General features: G+C 33.8%; 1 protein-coding gene across 1 annotated transcript in view; it reads right to left on the bottom strand.

Moving 5' to 3' along the window:
- The window catches only part of ADAMTS19 (ADAM metallopeptidase with thrombospondin type 1 motif 19), a 302,428-nt gene that overhangs the window by 155,939 nt on the left and 125,349 nt on the right, over nt 1-21,140 (bottom strand). Inside the window, exon 8 of the mRNA XM_061188127.1 lies at nt 8,871-8,976. Coding sequence (XP_061044110.1) covers nt 8,871-8,976 — 106 coding nt within the window. The remainder of the gene's footprint in view (nt 1-8,870; nt 8,977-21,140) is intronic.

Genomic DNA, 21,140 nt, shown 5'->3' with positions numbered 1-21,140 from the left:
CTGGTTTCCCTAATGATTTCTCCTTTGATCTATGGGTTTTTCAAAAGTATGCTTGTAAATTTCTAAATTTCTTTGTTTTTTTGTTACTGGATGTTTAACTTAATTGTATTATGATCAGAAAAATTCATCTGTATATTCATTTTTTGAAATTTGTTTAGACTTGTAGAATAAAACAATATATGGTCATTCTTTGTAACTATCCAGTATGTTTTAAAAGAGCAGGTGTTCTTTTATAATTGGCTGTAGGTTTTATATCTGCCCAATAGTTCAATATTTTTAGTTGTTCAAATCTCTTCTCTTCCATATAGATCTTTCTGTTCACTTGATCTATCAGTTTCAGAGAGCTGTGTTAAAAACTCCCACTATGATTGTAGCTGTATCTCTGTTTTGTTAATGTTTGCCTTTATGCTGTGAAACTATGCCATTAGAATAGGGTTCATCCCAGACTCTGATGGATTCTTTTTCACTCCATGTCCTGAAGCAAACAAACCATTTGTTGCCAGCTGGCTGGAGATACACATTGCCATGTAAGGGGCTGTGAAGCTTTGGCTCCCTTTCACCAGGCTACATTAAACCCTCAGCTCCTCCATCCAGTATTAAGACTTAGCCTCCTGTGAGTGAGAAATTTCATCTCTTTTATATCAATAGTTTACTTCTATATCTAGTATGTGAAAATTTTTCTTTCTGGCTCTTTAGCTTGACTATTGATTTAAAAAATCTCTCTTTGGAATTTTCAGGTATTTAAAACGGGGAGGGGAGATTTCAATGTCCTTACAATGTCTATCAATCCAAATCATAATGTTAATTCTAATGTAAATTTTTAATGTGACAGTAAATGCAAACTTATTACTTAGATAAAACAATTGATTTCCTCAAGCAGAATATTTTATTCATTTCTACTAGACAATTAGTACTTTCACATATTCAGCTGTTCTACACGGCTTAGGAGGTTATATATTCTACATTTTTAGTAATAAATTTATTGAATAAAAGTACATACTATGTGCCAAGTATGCAAGTACTACTGTTCTAGAGGTTGGGAATACAACAGTGAACTAAGGAGTCAAGAATTCATCATATACATACAGATAGATTGATAGATATGTAAGTGGGCAGATAGACAGATAGATACACAGCTGAATTGGAAACATTTTATGAAGAAAATTAAAGTAGGCAGAGGAGGATAAGCTGGGGCTGTGATTATATTTACATTTGTAAGACATGTTATCAGAAAGGCCTCACTAAGGTGACACTTGAGCAGAGAACTAAAGAAGAAAAACAGAGACAGCCATGTGGCTGTTCTGGAGAAGAATACTGCAGGCAGAAGGAAAAGCAAAAGATACAGGGTTTGAGGTAGATGTTTGCTTCATGTGTTTGAGTTACAGAAAAGAGGCTGATGTATCTAGAGCCCTCTTAGTAAGGAGGGAAATGGTAGGCTGGAAGTGAAGGAGGCTAGACTATGTAAGGTCTTGTGGGCCATTTTAAGGGCTGGGAGTTTTACCAGTGTGATAGGAAGCTACTGGAAGATTTTGAGCAAAGAAGTCAGGCAATTTGCTTTGTTTTAGAAGACTCTCCCTGGCTCTGAATTGAAAACAGGCTGTAGGAGGCAAGGGATGAAAAGTAAAGATCATTTACGAGGCCACTGTAATAATCCAGATGAGAAGTGATATTGGCTTGGCCCAGAGTGGTAGCAGGGGAATTAGTGAGAAGTAATCAGATTCTGGTTGTATTATGAAGGTGGAGTCAACAGCTGATGAATAGAATGTTGAGAGCGAGAAACAGAGAGGGCTCAAGGACACTTTCATGGTGTTTGGCTGAGTAACTGGAAGGATGGAGCTTCCACTTATTGTGATAGGAAGACCTCAGGGGGGAGCACTTCTAAGGTGTGGGGAATCATTTCTGCATGTGCATGCTGGAATAAAGTTTCACTCCATGTAGCCTTGGGTATATTTAAAAACACATGGGGACTTCCCTGGTAGCGCAGTGGTTAATAATCCGCCTGCCAATGCAGGGGACACGGGTTCAAGCCCTGGTCCAGCAAGATGCCACATGCCACGGAACAACTAAGCCCGTGCGCCACGACTATTGAGTCTGCGCTGTAGAGCATGCGAGCCATAACTACTGAGCCTGTGTGCCACAACTACTGAAGCCCACACGCCCTAGAGCCCTTGCTCGCCGCAACTAGAGAAAGCCCGTGCACAGCAACGAAGACCCAAAACAGCCAAAAATAAATAAATAAATAAATAAATTTAAAAAAACCCATGATATTATTTTAATAAAACTTTACCTAATAACTTATTAAAAGTTTCATACAATAGCTAAAAATGCTGTAAACAATTTGAGTGTGCATACAGCACCTTTTCTATAATAAAATTTCATTGACATTCTACACATAAGAATATTTTACTAAGATAATTACTATATTAAAACATTCACTTATTTAACACATATTTATTGTTTGCCTAGTATGTACCGAGCACTATCAAATGGATTAGGAATCTCATGATAATAAAAAATAGGCATGGTTCATTACCCCTGGGAGCTTAAAGCCTATGAAGAGATGAATGAATACACATTTATAAAGAGATGGTGGCATTAAGTGTTTAATAGACTGACCTACACAGAACACATCCCATAGGAAATGGTTATTGATAAGATGTGTGAATTATGATCAGTAGGAGATAATTACCCAAAGATGTTCCCATCCTTGTAAGGTAGAGGGTGTAGCATGTGCCAATGTCCTGCAGTGTGAAGAACCATGGTACATTAGAAACACTGTAAGAACTCTAATGTGGCTGCAGTGCTGAGAATGAGAGGGAGCATAGTGTGAAGTATGGCTGAAGACATTAGGTTGGGGATAGATAATAAAGAGCCAGCCCAGAAGTAAGTTAAGTGAGTTAGAAGTACCCTTCCGCATTTCTGACATAGCACAGTAATTAACAACATGGGCTTTGGATTTGGACAGACTTGACTTTGAACATCCACTCAGTCACTTATTAGCTGTGTGAGCTTTGGCAACCATCATCCCTAAAGTAAAGCTAATATTATTGCCTTCCTTCCTCAGGTGGGAGCAGAAGTCTTTGGTCTCAATGTGTTAAGTCAGTGTAAAGTTTTGCTGCCCAATAAATCTCCAGATACAGCAAGGTCAGAAAAATACTCACAGGATTACGTTACTAACAATTATCTTTCAAATTATTATTTCCATAATAATTTATATATTTTATAATATCTAAGACCTGGGGCTAAGTTTTAGTAAAAGCTTACCCGATATTAAAGGGTTTATTTTATTTTTAGTTGGAATTCACAGAGAGGGCTGAATTATTTGTGGCCCTAAAGGAAAAAGTACGTGATATGTATATATGGTACATATATGGTATATATTCATATTTCGTGTATATATATACACACACACACATTTATATAACAAACAAATCTAAAATACCACTAAAAATGTGTACAAAAGAACAACTTTTATTATTTGTAATGGATTGTATCACAGAATTTATGTCTAAAAGGACTGAACAGAATATATGAGGACAGAGATAAACAATTCAAATAAAAACCGCCTTTCAGGCTAAAAATAAAAACATTCCTCTCTCTGGCAACCAAATGTGACTCCTATGTAATACTGACTTAGAGTGAATAACTGTTATGTAACAGGGCTACTCAAAGTGTGGTCTGGGCAATGGCTGCCAGAAGGTGAACTCTTTTTTTTACAGATTTGTAACTAGATAAGCGGCTGGCACTAGAATGTAAATCAGCTACATCATTAAGCACACAGTTTAGTTCAACTGACATTTTTTTTAAATTTCAAGACTTTTTCAACAAAGCGAGCAATGTGCTATATTCTGGCATAGCTCCTTACCTCATCAGAGACCACATTTCCAATATAAGATCAGTTATTGAGCAGCTAATGAGAAAATCAAATTTAGTGGAAAGAATTGTACTACATACACTAAAGTAGATTCTAGATGACCTTCAAGTGTTATATGGCAATAAAGAGAGATGAGAGAGAGAGAGCGGGAGGGGAAGAAAACAGAAAACAACTAGACAAAAATATTTTCCTAATTGTAGAATGAGGAAGCACTTCCAATTGCAAAAAACTATAGAAAAAATAATATGAGATTTGACTACTAAAAAACAGTCCGCAGGTCAAAAACTTTAAAAGACAAGATTAAACTAAGAGAACTAGGAAGATCTTAAGAATATATTTGATCAAAAAAGAATGTCCTTAACATCAGAAGAACTCCTGAAAAATTAATCTCTATTAGCTTCAGTTTCCTCATCTGTAAAAAGATGATAATACTTAGTTCAAGACTTCTGTGAGATTGGATTAGATATGAATAAACTGTTTAGTACAATGTCTGATAATAAAAGAAGACTTTTAAATTGTTATTAGATAGCCTTTAGCAACCTAATATAAATATGATATTCTAAAACTTTAAAAATACTGTGTAATTGTGCAATTGAGAGTTAACTCCACAAGTTTGTGTGGTCCCAAACCTGCATATTCTAAACAAAGGTCTGGGACTTGCCTTGCTCTTCAGAGCTAACTCTAAGCCCTTGAAATATCCTGCCTAATAAAAAAGTATCTTTGTTTACCTGGGGGCCCTGGGACATGTCCAATAGTTAATACTAAAAATGTGATTTGTGGTGGGGGACTTCTAACAGCTTGACCTCTGTAGGGAATAGGTGATCAGCCATGCCTACGTGACTAAATTCCACTAAAAACCCTGAGTACCAAGGCTCGGGTTAGCTTCTCTAGTTGGCAGTATAATGTGCGTGTTCTCAGACATTATTATTGAGAGAATTAAGCGTTGTCTGTACAACTCCACTAGAAGAGGACAAGTGGCAGCTTGCGCCAGGTGTCCCCTGGACCCTGCCCTATGTGCCTTTTTCCTTTGCTGATTTTAATCTATATCCTTTTACTGTAATAAACTATCATTATGAGTAAAACAGCTTGGCTGAATTTTATGAGTCCTTCTAGCAAATCATTGAACCTGAGGGTGGTCTTGGGGACTCTCTCCCCACACACAGTAATGTAACCACAATTAATATATTAATAATAAATTATAGCTTGAAATCAAAGTATAATCTTTTACTTTAAGAAATTTTGTTCATAAAGGTGATATAAGACATATAAAATATAGTGAATATGTGTATACATATGTATTCACAAACCCTGTCAAAGTTATGAACAATTTCATAAGGTATTTTATTTATAAAAATAAAGTTTTAGTCTTCATCACAGTAAATTAATGAAAGTCCTATCAGTATTTCATAAGTATAAAAACACTAAATACCAATAAAAACATTCTATTGTTGAAATTTTTGGTTATAAGAAAAATAATCACTCCCCTGACCTATCATTCAGAAAGAAAAATAATTTTGGAAAGGAATCATAAAATATTGGTATAAATCATTTATTTCCTCTTTCTTGCTATGGATTCTAACTCACACTTTTGTATACAATTACATATAAGGTTTTTAATTGGTAATTTCTCTAAGGAAAATTTTAATATATTTTTGCAGACATTACATAAGATTCTTTTGCAATAGTAAAAGAAGGATATTTTTGTTCACTTCAATTACTTAAATTCTCACCCCACTCAAGAGTCAGTTTTATTACTTGGTGGCCCATATTGACTTTTCCAGCTATACGTGGAGTTGCTCTGGGAATTTCTAGAGATCAAATTCAAGGCAACAATCATAAATACACTCAAATCAATTTAGAATCATTTCATGTGTAATTATAAATGTATTCTTGAATTGACAAGTTCAGATAAAATCATTCTGCCTTTCTTAAACTGTGGGTTGAAAAATTAAACAATCCATTTCTGCCTACAGGAAATACATTGAATATATTGGAAGAAATTATAACCAAAAAAAGAAAGAAATCCAAAAAGAAAAAAAAATAAGAATTAAGTAGCTTCAGTTAAGTAGCTGAATCTTAATTATACCTCTAAGGAAAAGAGCTCTGTTGGGGGTGTGTGTGTGTGTGTGTGTGTGTGTGTGTGTGTGAGCGCACATGCACATAGAATCCATAAATATACTTATCTAACATCTATGAAAACTTTCCCTATGTGAGAAGCTATGTGTATATGAACATTGTTTTTTATTTCCTCTTCCTACATTTTTGTTTCATTGTGCTTTTTATCTTACACTGGATGATGATGATGTAATTTATATGGATGAACTTCCCGCTGTTTGTTTGTTCTTTATGAAGACAATCTCACTGCTATTGTCTCCCACTATCTAGCAGCAAGAAAAATTTTAGCCTCTACTTTTGAGACAAATATTGCTTACTGGTAAGGAGAATTTTTAGCAGCTAAGTAGTTCAACATATATCACATGTCCTGGTATTAATCCATCAAGCATTACACATACCTTTGGCACATCTCTATTGATTTTGGGTACAGCTCTATAAAAGTCAAATAAAATAATATTTTACTACCATTTTAGCCATTCCAACCTGAGTTCCTGGTCATAAACCAATGTTTCTACTACATAAAGCTGAAGTGGCCTTTCCTTAAATTATATCATTTAGTTTTTTGTTTAAGTAGTTGTAGGTTCTTGACCAAGCCTTTGCATATTAATGAAGCAACTTGTACTGTGGTTGGTTCCTTTAATTATTGTTTTTCCTATGTTTTAGAATATAACACAGACTGAAGAAATTAATTTAAAAGAAATTGCTTTTAAACTCTAAAATTTCTTTTTAAAGTGAACCCTCTAGTATTCAGGGTACTTGACAAAATTATTTAATGTCTGTTTCATTAAAAGATACTCAGCTTGTCTACCAAACTGTTAATGCATGGCTGAAGTAAAAATTTTAATTATTCAGAAACTTACATTTAATTTATAAAAATTGTATTTATGATTAATATGCAGTGTCTTAAAATATTTTTAACAATAACTTTTTCTTGCCTCTAAACATTATTGTCAGCATTTTTCATTCAAATGATACATGTGGTTTTTCCTATTATGATTAAACTGAAACATCTTTAAATTATGAAAACTGTACTGGAATTAAGAATCTAAATCCTATGATTCCTGGTGTGAAATACTGAATGAGGTCATTGTATTGCAAACTTTCCCTAAAGGATAATGATTTTAAAGTGTATTTATCTTTTCTTGTTTCTTTTTCAAATAACAAACTCCTCATATATTCTAGAGCACTTGAATGACTACTGAAATCCTGCATGGGAGAAAATGAAAGTGTACCTACACAGTTGAAAACAGTGACATCAAAAATCAATCCCTGCTGATAATATCCTATGTCTTGGACTAGGTTATGGGTACATGGGTACATTCAATTTTTGATAATTCATAGGGCTGTATAATTATGACTTGATCATTTTCCTATACTTCAGTTTACTCTAATAAAAAGGGCTTTTTTAAACAAACACCGTTATGTGGTATATAAGTTTTTGTCTAAGTTTTCCTTTACCAGTCAAATTCCACTGCCAACACAAGTTTACGCAACTGTCTACAGAGTCCAGGTATATAATGAAAATGAAGTCAGCTGGGTGCACGATAGCAGAGTGCTGCCGCCTGTGATGAGCTGGGAAAGATGGGCCCAGCCTAAAGGGTACAGACGCTACTCAACTCCAAGGAATGGCTGCCATATGGGACTGTGAGTCTAATGTTGCCAGGTCTGGAAATTTGAATTTTTATGTCAAATTTATACTTTTTAATGTTGGCAACTGATTCAATTTTTGAAACACTGCTGGCCAAACTAAATACGTCTTTGACCAAAGAAGTCTTCATAAAGATCACCTCCCTGAGTAGGACTTCAGTAAATCTGAGTTCAATTAAAATACTTTTCATCTGTACTGCTGATACTGCTAGCATGTAGAGAAGCCTACAGTCAAAATTAAGTCTGATTCCCTAACTCACACCATTCTACTATAATGTATTTCCTGTAAATATGTGTCTATTTCTTATGTCATTTGAATCCCAAACCAACCTCATAACACAGATATTATCCCCATTTTATTGATGAGGAATCCAAGGTCCAAAGAGAGTAGACAACTTAATGAAGAAATTCAGAACAGTATGACCTGAGTTAGATGACTTGAGTTCAAATCCTTCCTCCATCATAGTATTTTTATAACTTTGGGAGGGTAAATTAACCTCTCTGTACTTCAGTTTTCTCCCCTATAAGATGGGTACTCTTACAGTCTACCTGACAAGAACGCTGTGGGGATACATAAAGCATGTAGAAATGTGCCTGGCACATAGTAAGTGCTATATAAGTGTTGCTACCACTAATTATTATTGCTATTTTTATTATCTGTAAAATGAAATCCCTGCTTTTTGTGAGTTTTAAGTGAAATAATTTATGTAAAGTGCTTACTTAGAATTATGCCTGAGACGTACTTAATGTTCATTACACATGAATTGTGTGTCCAGTTTAATTCTCTTCCAGATGCATTACTCCTAAACTGTACAGATTAATTCCTTTGCTCTGTAGTGGATAATAACAAACAGGTACTATTAGAAGCTGGAACTATTTTTATTTGTACATAGTGTTTTCCTTGGATGCTTGAATAATGCACAGTTGTGTAGTGTCATGATTATTGCAAGGTTTATATCATTTGGAAATGTGAGTGAAATGAATCATGTGCCATGTAATGATTGTCCTGATGAGGATTTTAATAATGCAGTAAGATTTCATTCAGAGTATCAGGAATGGTTACAACATCCAGAAGACACTCTTCAAATTTAAATGATCTTCTCTGCCTCCTCATTTAACTAATTTAAAAAAACTTAGGCTCAAAGCAAAAAATGAAAAGATATGCATGTAATTCAATAACTCAAATTACAAATGTACGTGCTAATATATTAGCATACCCAGGATTCTTACTTACTTGTGGCCCATTTCATGAGCAATTGTAAATGCAAGGTTCAGGCCATTGTCTTCAGCAATAATACATTTTCTCTTTTCACTACACATTCCACTCAAGTAAGCTATACCTAGAAAACACAAACGTTAATTATCAAATGTCAGAATTAAAATGCAAATATTTATGCTTGGTATTAATAGAAGAAAAGAAAAATGATAGTTTTCCCCCTCAAATATGTCAATATTAAACTGTGATATCCAGCCCCTAAAAACAATTTCAGGAGAAAATGCATATGTATATGTCACTCAATAAACTGTTAATATTCTTTTCAATTTTATATTTTAGATGAAATTACTTTATCAATTATACAGTTCTCAAAAGGCATACCATAAACATACATTTTATAAATACCACTTTTCATTGTCATGTAAGATAAACAGTTACAACTTAGAAAATGTAAATGAAAAAGCAATGATTATTTAAATATTTTTCAATTCTTGAAACCTAGTTTCAAAGAAATACCCTAAAATAAACTACATTTATAAGATTCTTGAACTCACATTTATATTTTTAGTTAATGAACTTTTGAAATTTTATTTTATGAAATACCATTTTAACTAATATAACATAAAAACTATCTATGGTACTTGGAAAACTGAAAATGTTTCCTTTGAAAATTTCTTAGCTAATAAGATGATCTGACCATGGAGTACATGATACTGAAATATTATTTAAGACAAAAATTTCAGCAAGACATTTGATCTTTTGGTTTAAATTATTAGTAAAGAGGATAATATCTGAAATCACTAATACTCTTTAGTCAAAGATTTATGTACTATTTTACTAATTTAGATATACTCCTGAATAAATATCATTTAATACAAGGAACTATAATCTTCCAAGAGTATGTTTTAATGTATCTTCAAGTAACAAAAGTTATTTGTTATAAAAAAAAATTGTTATTTTTTGAATTAATTGTATGTTCTCTAATTCTCATATCCTTATAAAATACATGTAAGCTCATTTTATGAAAAAATTAAAGCCAGGACAGGTAAAATGATTTGCAAAAGATCACATGACTACCAAAGATGAATACATTTACCAGCTAATTTTATTTTGCTTCTGATTACAATTTAGAGCAGAGTTGCCCCTAATTAAAGATGGTTAGCTGAATGCTTGTGACTTTTTTTCTCTAGAAACTTAAAGAATAATGGTAAGGAATAATTAAATTTAAATAAAACAATAAAGCACCTTGCCCAGGTTTTGGAAAGAGAAGATTCATGAAGGAACACAACTGATTTAGTGGAGTCACAGCCCACATGACAGGAGAGAAGGATTTTATGAGCCTGGTAGAACCCCAGAGAGGCTCAAGACTGAGGCACACAAGGTTTGAGGAGAGGCATTGCTAGAGGGCTGAAAATGGAGATTAGTTCAAAGTTTATCCTTAACTACTCTTTCAAACCTTCATGTTGAATGTCAAGGCCTGGTATCCACTGGCCTATCAGACAAATGAAGATATATTTGTTAAGCAAAATGTAGTATAAACAGGTTATTTAAAAGATATAACTACAGGAAGAAACAGCCAAGAGATTAAATATACATATGTTATTTTCTCTAAGTATTTAGAAATTAAAATAGATCTTATAGACATTTCAAATCCACAAATAGATGAATAACTTCTCTATTAATGGATGGGTGGATGGATGGATGAATGGATGAATAGAGAGATGATAAGCCCTACTTCATTTGGCTTATTAAGGCAACTGAAATTATTCCAGGGTTAAATCAAGATAAAGTGGGAAGGAAAGATGAAGGTAGTAATAAACAGAAGGGAGAAGAAGAGAAAGAGGAGAAAAACATGTTCTTATCTAGTTCCATTAAACGATAAGTGAAATAAAAACTTTAAAAAATTCTTAAACGTAGTGTGAATTTTAGGAGTGCTAAATCAGGTACTTATTAAAACAACAAAAAACAGAAAACTAAGATTTAGGAGTAACTGAACTTGTGTCATAATTGAACGGAAGAAGGAAGGAAGAAAGAAGGAAGGGAGAGATGGAGGGTGAAAGAAAAGTATCTCCTCTTAAAAGGATATTAAAATTCTCTTGAGCATTTTAAGATTTTTAAAAAATATATAATTTGAGATTAAACGTTCTGCAAAAATTCTAAATCAAGCTCAACTATAATTAGCATGCTGATGACCACTGTTTGGTACAAAATTTCCTTTAGAATGCCCATATATTTCACCACGTTTTTCACCACAACTAAAATAATTCCATCACCATATGCAGATTAAAATTCAGCCAATGTGGGTTGTCATGTCATATATCCCTTTGCTACATGAACCAGTACATATCAAATTTAGTCACTTTAATAAGTTTTACATTTCTTCTCCCATACCCATTCAAATATACTGTTCCCAAATAAAAATAGTATTGCCACTTGTTTTAAATTCTTTTATTTTCTATATTATTCTTTTTGTTGTATACTTACATATTTTTTCCATATTTTTCTGTAATGTTACTACATTGGCTAGGATTTTCAACATACTGTTGAAATATGTGTGGTATTGAGCTCCATGTTTTCCTTGCTGACTTTAATAGGAATGTTTACAGTTTCACAATGGAGATGACTGCCGTAAGGACTTTGAAAGATATAGCTTGTTAAGTTAAGGAACTTAATTTCTAATATTCTTGTGTGTCTAAGTGAAAAAGGAGGCAATGTTATCTGATGCATGGGTCAAAGGTGGATGGCTATTGGAAATAGCAACCGAGAGAAAAAGGAAAGAGAGCTGAGATTTTGTAGATCGGGTATAAAGGAAGAATCCTAGGGTGTAAGAGTTGGCAGTAAAACTGAGAGTGAGAGAAGGGATAGACCTTGTAAAGGCTCTATGCTTGATAAGTAAAGTAAAGTCAGAGCCTGATACTTGGGAGAAATGAATACAGTGGTCAGGAGAATGGAGTCATCAATGAGGTAAAAGAACAGACACTTTCCAAAAAAAGTATTGGAGACTGTGATAAGAGATAGATTTAGGGATTTTTAGATTTCAGAGCTGAAATTCCATGACATGATTAGGTATTGCCATGAGAGTAAAGAAGGGCAGAGGTAGAGGCTGAGGTCAAAGAATAATTAAGTAGTGTTGGGGGGACTGATACCATGAACATGAAATTGCACATGATCACAAAGAACTTAGATGGGAAAGGTGGCCAACATCCATAGGAAATGTGAGCGAGAATCAAGGAGATGGATCAATCACAGTGACAGTGAGGGACATGATGGTAAAGCTCAAGCTTCAGCTTCAAATGCTGAGTTTTTATATGAGGGCAAGAGAGATTTTGATTTAGAAGCAACAGTGGGAAGTAAGAGGAATGCAGAAGGTGTACAACTTTGGTATCTTCTCAGCACCAGCCCTGTGGTACAGGGGAAGAGAAAGAATGAACAGTGACCTCTCTGGGAGCCCTAAATTCTTCAGCAGTTTATGGGAAATCAATGACTACTGTGTGGTCATATAAAAACATATGGTGGTAAAAATGATAATTTATAATATACAAGACATTTTGTACTGTAAAATATAAATTTATATAAAATAAAATTCAAAAATGATGAGTACATATTGACATAGAGGAATGATCACAACTAAGTGTTAAAAAATCCAAATCACCACATTTTCATAGGAAAACCAAAAGACCAGATAAATATGCTAAATTGTTTACAGCAACTGTATTATGTGAAGAGATTGTGGGTAACTTTTCTTCCTTTTTTCCCACTTTCCAAATTCATGTAAGTGTTTATAATAGTTTTATAGTAAGAAAATTAAAGACATAAATATGATAACCATGTTTATGAAATTTGAATAGTAATTAATACAATGTCTTCTAGATCAGGGTGTAATTTAACAACCAAAAACGACCCTCTACTGCTATTCTTCTTTTACTGAAATGTAAAGTCAAAATCTTCAACTAAGTTTCTGATAAGTTTGAATTTCATTGTTCTTACATTTGGCACACCGAGGAGATTTTCTTTGACTTAAAAGTTATGGAGAATAATTGTAACCATGACTAATTTAAATGACTTGCATTATTCTGTTTAAAAGCCCATGCTTTTCAGGTCCTTTCAAGAACCCACATGTTTCCTATTATAATAAGGGGTAGAGGTTAGGAGGGGAAAGGATTTAACACAGCTGTTATTTAAAGATAGCTATAATACAGACGATTTTTAAAGCCCTCTTTTAATGTAGAAATTCTGAAAACACAAAGGAAACCAAAACAACTTCTAATTTGTCATCTAAAAATGAATCAAATCATGCACCAGGAGTCAAGAGACTCTCTCATCTGAAAACAAAACACACTATCCTGGACCTGATATGATACACCTCATCAAGAGGATCAGAAACCTCTAAAACCCTACAGGATACATGTTACAATAATGGCCTAATCAGGATATCAGAGTTTTTAATGTGAGCAAATGGATGTATCCTACCAAAAGTAAGTCGTCCAGCTCCCAAACTGTTGCCTTTAAACACTAGCTAGACCACCTCAGTTCAAAATCCTGGCTTTCCTGGCACAAAATACTGCATAATCCTAGGTAAGTTATTTATCTTATGATTGCACCCTATGAGGTAAGTTTTTACCTATGAGTCCTATTATTTCTTGAGGCCTAATGTAATGTAATGTGGGACAGATCCCCAAGGTACAAAAATGAATACATGCTGAGCACTGCTTTCAGGAGCCTGAGCCACACGAACACCCATTTAAAAAATGTTCTGCGACATAAAGATGTACATAGGATATTATGGGAGAATAACTTACAAAAGACACTGAATAGGGGAAATCAAAGCAGGAAAGGCTTTTAGAGAGGGAAATAGCTTGGCGGTATCATTGAGTGGGCAGAGGTGAGCCAGGGAAAGGAAGTGGAAGTTGGGGGGTAGAATTCCTGAACAAAGGACTGATCAGGGAAAAGCGTAAAAAAATGCTTATGAGCTGATGTTACTGACAGAGGGACGCTTATGTTCCTTAAATGTGCAGGCCTTGTAGTACATCCCTGCATCAACACTGTATTTGGTACATTCTCAGTAAGGGGTACTTTAAAGGAAATGCATAGAAAGACTAATATAAAATGTGATTCAATGCAGGGCCTTAAATAAAAAATATAATTTAGAAGAATCAAATGTATTTCATCCACGAATTTGAAAAAAAATTTATAATATTTTAATAATGATGCCCAGATAATGTAAAACCCACTTAACAATTACATTCAAATTGGGCCTTGAACATATTTTAAAACAATAACTTGCTTTACTAGTTTGCTAATTAACTGCCTCTGTTCCATTAAAAGACAAGATGATGATCTAGGACTATAAAAGTACAATTATATAAGTTATACATCTAATATCAGTATAGTAATTAAAAATAGACTTCCAGATCCTCTTAAATGTTTAAGTAACCTATAACATTCTTAACAGTACAGTTTCTATGAATACTAAGAAAAAAAGTGACTTCTAATGACAACAAAAACGGTATTAGTTTAATGAAAAGTACGGTGAAACTCTGTGGTCAAATAAGGCAGAATATTGTTTAGACATTAAAATATTGTTTTTATGTTCTCATATCATGTAGAATGAGACTCCTTTTCTGAAAAACACATAGAGATGCCAAATAATATGTAATATACAAATTTTTGAATGTATAGCTAAGGTTGAAGTAAAAACAATTCTCAGGTACAGGAATGAAGCTTAAAAAAATTCAAGTCTGGAGTGATAAGATCATGAGTTAATGCTGTCAGAGCCTGGGTATCATATAAGATACAAGTCTTATTAAATAATGGGCGTGGTTTCAAAATATCTGCTGTGACAGGTATTAGTGAGTAAGGAACTGAGATCCATACACAAATCAGAAAGCCTGGAATAGCTGCTGTTAATGACTTTCAAACATACTTGAAAATAACTTTAAAAATCCATATGCAGGAAAGCAGCAAGGAACTCTGGCTCAAAATAAATTCTGGGTATGCTAGAAAAGACTCGATAAACAAATCAAAACTCCAAGCCACCATCATGCATAAGTGTGAAGCCACAAGAATACTAAACCATGAATGTAATGTACAAATTGATCCTACAATTTGGGGATCACACAAGGATTAGGGATTTCCTTGTCAGTTAAGTAAAAATAAATGAAATATCACTATGATATCATCTCAGTAAACATAAAATTCCCACAGGAAAGCTGACTTAAGATTAGCTCACAAATAAAAATTACAAACCAAGTAAAGAAAAGGTTCACTGTGAGAGGGAAGTCACCTCTACATAAAAACTAGAGAATAAATGATGATGAAGTAAAGGCATTTTTAACATAAAGATAGGGAGCTTGAAATCCACATTCACTGGGCCACCACAAACCAAATGCATCTTTTTGTAAATGAGAGAAAGAAACCCCTTCCTAATGATACTTTATATTAAAATATTGGTGTAGATAATGCTGTGATAAAGATAGGAGTGCTTATATCTTTTTGAATTAGTGTTTTCATTCTTCAGATAAATATCCAGAAAAGGAATAGCTATATCTAGTCTTAATTTTTTAACCACTGTCCATACTGTTTTCCATAGCGGCTACAAATTATTTACAAGAATCAAGATATGGAAATAACCTAAGTGCCCATCAATGGATGAATGAATAAAGAAGATGTGGTACATACATACAGTATAATACTTCTTAGCCACTAAAAAAGGATGAAATCTTGATATTTGCAACAATGTGGTTGGACCTTGAAGGAATTATGCTAAGTGAAATACGCAGATGAAGAAAGACAAACATCATATGATTTCACTCATGTGTAATATAAACGAACAAAAACAAAATAAATGAACAAACCAAGCCAAATAAAAACACAAAGATACAGAGAACAGAGTAGTGGTTACCAAAGGGGAAGGGGCAGGGGGGAGTGCAAAATAGGTAAAGGGGTTCAAATGCATGGTGACAGATGAAAACTAAACTTTTGATTGTAAGCATGCTACAGCATACACAGAAGTCAAAATATAATGCACACATGAAACATATAATGTTATAAACCAATGTTACTTCAATACATTAAAAAATTAATAAGAAAAAATTATTGGTGTAAAGAAATGTTAAAGAATTTTCTTCAAACAGAAGGAAAAATCCCAGAATCAAACATGGAAATACAGAGGAAAAAAAGAATACCAGAAAGAGTAACTATATGAGCAACTGTAAATAAATATCAAATACACAAAACACTAATTTTAATGTCTTCCAATTTTAAAATACAGAGAACTAAAATACATGCAACAACATATAGTGGGGGGATAAATGGAGTTCAAGTGTTCAAAAGTTCTAGCAATATTAGGAGAGTAGTAAAAGGATACATGTCGTAATACATAGGGTAATTTCAAAAGAATAGTAAAATAATATATAATCAACAGTTTTAAATATAGAAAATGGCACACAAATATTAGATTTACTTATATAAAAAAGCAAGAACAGAGGGAAAAAGAAAAAGAAATAAAATTAAAAATGAAACAAATAGAAAGCTCACATTTTATACCAGAAATTTCATTAAATAAAAAAGACTAACTATGCTAAATTCAAACTAAGATTATAGAACTGCATAATAAAAATTAACCGCAACTCTACTCTGCTTACAAGAGATACATACACTTTAAATATAAGGACATAGATAAGTTAAAAGTAAAAGAATAGAAAATGATATAATATGTAAACATTAACCAAAACAGATCAGGGGTAATAATATAAATACTACAAATGTACAAAATTATAGCAAATTGTTTAAGCCACAAGCATCAGGAGAGAGAAAGGGATTTTTGTTTTATGACAAAAGGGTTACTACAATAAGGAGATTTCACAACTTTTATCTGTAGGCTCAAAATACAGAAAGCAAAAATGAACAGCATTAAGAGGAGAAATGGACAAATCCATAATTAAACTGGGAGACTTTAACATGTCTCTTAATCGCTGATAGAACAACCATAAAAAAATTCACTAAGGACATAACAGATCAGAACAATAAATTAGCAAGTCTGTCTTAACTGACCTAATAGAACATTGCACCTGACAACAAAATTCACATTCTTTTTAAGTGTATACGGTACTTTTATAAAAATTGACCATTTACTGAGTATTGGGGAAAAAAACCTCAATGAATTTCAAAAGTGGAAATATTCCAAAGTATGTTCACTGGCTACAATGTAAGTAATAGAAATAAAGGACTAAAAAGATAACCAGAAAAGCCCAAACTGTCTAGACATGAAACGATACACTTCTAAGTAGTCCACAAGAGAAAGAAATTATAATGGAAATTAGAAAATACAATTTCCATTATAATGGAAATTAGAAAATACTTTAAACTGAGTTTAAAATACTTTAAACTCAAAAATGTGTGAGCTGAAATGACAGTGCTTAGGAAAATTCATAGTGTATATCAGAAAAAAGAGACTGAATATCAATGGTTAAAATTCTTCCCAGAAGATGGGAAAAGAAGAGGGCATTAAAGCTTAAAAAAATAGAAGGAAATAATAAAGAGGAAAATCAACGAACAATAGTACAAATGTAAGAGAAAACTGGCAAAAATTGATACATACCTAATAAACTGATTAGGAATAAAAGAGAGACAAGTACAAACCACCAGCACCAAAAGTGAATAAGGAAATGTCTCTACAATTCCTAAAGACATCAAGGTAATATATAAAATAGTATGCTAATAAATTTTACAATTTATCAAAGTTGTCACAAGAAGAAACACAAAATCTAAAATTTCCTATAATAATCTCCTTTATTGACTGCACTCCAGCTACACTGGCTTTTTTTGCAGTGGAGGGAGGTCATCAAATGAGTCAAGGATGTTTCCACCTCAAGACCTCTTCACTGGCTTTTCACTTGTCTGGAACATTCTCTACCTAGATCTCTCTTCAGAACTTCCTCAAATTTTTAAAAATATTGTAACCAAGGAGGACCCTACGGAGCCTTTCTGGGAGAGACCCCTCCCCCCATGTCCTTTGCCTGCCTCTTGTCTGTAGAAAACCTATAGTCTCCCAGACCTCCCCTGAGGTACAAAAGCCTGGTTTAAGAATTAATAATGGATAAATTAGGAGTTTGGGATTAACTTACACCAAAAAAAAAAAAAAAAAAGAATTAATGATTGAAGGGATGTGAACATGTAGTGAGCAAAGTAGCAGTTGGATCAGGAGAGCTGTAACAATTTAAACAGTAAGTCAGCCATACATCAGTCACAGAATTTTTAGTTCCTCCCTGAAGTATATAGATGACAGTATCTGATACACATTCCTGAGTTGTTTTACAGATACTAAAGCCCCCACCAAATGGAAGAAGTTACCTACATGATAACCATGAGCACGTAGCCCCCAGTCCAGCTGGAGCCTGAGGATTCATAATGTTAACCCCTGTGACACCACTCTATTACCTCACCATCAACCAATCAGAGAATTGTACACAAGCTGATCACATCCCCCGCAACTCCTCTCCCTCACCTTGCCTTTCAAAATGCTTCCCTGCAACCCATCAGAGAGTTTGAGTTTTTTGAGCATTAGCTGCTCTGAACATCTTGTCTGGCAGCTAAATACAATTAACGCTGCACTTTCTTCACCACCACCTGGCATCAGAAGATTGGCTTTACTGCACACAGGCGAATGGACCCAAGCTTGGTTCCATAACAATATCACTTTTTTCAGTAAGGCATTTCTTGATCACCAAATTATAATTATAAAAATCCTTATCCCCACCCTGGCATTACCAGATTATCTCTTACTTAGATCTACTATTTTTTTCTGTTTCATTTTTTAATGCCTCATTTCATTTTTATTTTTTTACTATATCAATTAATCTAATTATTTTCTATGGCTATTGACCATCTCTTCTTTAGAATGTAACCACCACAAGGGCAGGAAAGTACTGAGAAATCAAGTACTTTTCCACTCCCAATGTGTAGACCATGTTTTGTATAGTACAGTGATAATAAATTTTGAGGTGTACCAACATGCATTTCTCTTTTGTATTTCCACATAGGTGATGTCTTCCTAGTCATCTAAAGACTTTGCTCTGATGGCAGGTGGCAAGGGATAAGGATTAGTGGTATTCTTTTGGAACTCTGGCGGATGTGGATTGGGAAACAATATATTGGGCCAATATAGGGTGGCTCAAATAGAGAATAAAGGAAAATACTGTGTGACTAGGTGGAGATAAGGACTGAGCTATCATTCCTGAGCCTACTTGGACTCTCGCTGCCAAGGAGGCCAGAGGGGTGGACGGTTTAACGTAGGGGACCTATAGATGACATAGCGGAAGTTCAGCAATATCTTCAGCAGCCGTACGAGACGGAAGGGTAGGGCTGGGGTGGGTGGGAAGATAAAGAGTGGGTGAAGAGAGCTGGATAGAAAGGCTACAGAGCCCTGAGATGAATATCCTTTTGTTGAACCCACCAGCTACATTCCTGGGAGCAAAGTCCAGCAGTGTGCTCTGCTGCCATGTAGACTAAGGAATTCACTGCAAAGACGCAAAGACCTAAGGTCTCAGAGGGCAGAGAAAGAATGGTGGTTTCTGATCTATAGCCCAACACCCAGGCTACTTGGAGAGAATCAAATGAGAGGTTGGGGGATTATGTAAAAACAACAAAAACAAAAACAAGGTAGATGAATAAAGTAATTTAAATAGAAAAAAATATTAATTGACAAGTTTACATTTTCACTGTCTTGGAATCAAATGAAGTAGGAACTTCATGTGAAAGATTTAATACATTGTAAGAAGCTAGATGCAATATTTTCTTTGCTTAATTTACCTTTTGACCTTGTTATGTGTATTGAGACCAAATTAACTACAGATGGGAATATACATGTTAAAAAAATGTGTATTATATTTTTAATGGGTTTCTGAAGGAAAATAAAACAGTAAATAATCACTCATTTTATTACCCAAAGGTGCAATGGAGGTATCTAACAGCAGTGCACTAAGTGCACCAGATAGTGTATATACACCACTTGAAATCTTTGGCAAGCTTTTATATGAAAAATTAATACGGTGCAGGAAGAAGATGAAAGATGATTCAGGTAAGTGTTTAGGAAAAATAGTGAAAGAAAGGGAGTCCAGAGGGAGAGTGGCATGAAGGGTGAGCAGCGGTGGCCAATTCCTAACTTCTGCCCTTCTGAGAGATAAAGAGGACTTCATGGTTAAGGACACATCCAAAATAGATTTTGTTGGTGCTTTTGTTGTTTTTACCCTTCCTTAAGGTTTATAATAAACCACACCACTAAGCTGACCCACCTTCTCCCCGCATTAGGGTAATGAGAAGGACTACTTTTGTATGGAAGGCAGAACAATTGAGAAAATTTATGCCTGCAGGCTAGTTTTGTGCTCCTGCTATTGTATTCTAGATTTATTCTACTTCACATCCACTTTTCATCTCTCTTCAGAAAATTTAAGGGCGGGTTATTGGACGGCTTTAGAAGTTAAACTCTTAAATCCTCAGAGAGTTTAAATGAAGCCAGACTCCAATGTACATTATTGTGGTTTTGATATATCATTAATATATCATTAATAATATATACCATCCGAAATTCTTAATTTAGATTTCAGTGAAACTCTGAAAATATAAATCTAGTGGCGCATTCAAAAAGCCATATGTGGTAGATTATACATCTAACCCTTGTAAATCAGTAATGAGAACTTTACTGTGCTGTCGACCACAAACATGGCTGAAAACTGGTCTTCTCATTGCTATGTTAATTTTAAAAACGATAAATCAGAGTTCTTAGGCTTTATATATAACTTTGCTCATAAGCAAAAAAAAACTAGGTTTAATGATTTCATCTGCCTTGGAGATTAAAAAACTGTCATGACTTTAAAAAAGAGGTAAGATGAAACACAGTTAAAGATTTTTGTGAAGTAAGTTTAAGGATACAGCTGGAAAAATTTTAAAGTGTTCTGACTGCATATAAATCAGGAATTTTGGCTAACGCATTTTTATAATGTCATAACGTAATCATATCCTAAAGGCATTAATCAGGGACAATTAAAACTAAAAATATCATGCTACTAAAAAGCTGTATAAATTGCTTTTTTAGTATACTAGTAAAATCATTGACAGCATGCCTTTATGTATGACTACAAACCAACTCAAACTTCAAAACAGTTTGACACATTTTTTTTCACCTTGCCAAATTTTAATCATTTTGTTACTGTTCATAACTTGCTTTCTACTCAGTATGATCAGTGTTTTTCATTCAAGTGAAGGAAATAAATAATTCTATAAACTGGACAA

This window comes from Eubalaena glacialis, chromosome 4 (assembly GCF_028564815.1).
Source record: "Eubalaena glacialis isolate mEubGla1 chromosome 4, mEubGla1.1.hap2.+ XY, whole genome shotgun sequence".
NCBI classification, from domain to species: domain Eukaryota; kingdom Metazoa; phylum Chordata; class Mammalia; order Artiodactyla; family Balaenidae; genus Eubalaena; species Eubalaena glacialis.
The sequence above is the reverse complement of the archived record's forward strand: the minus strand, read 5'-3'. Positions and strand labels throughout refer to the sequence as shown.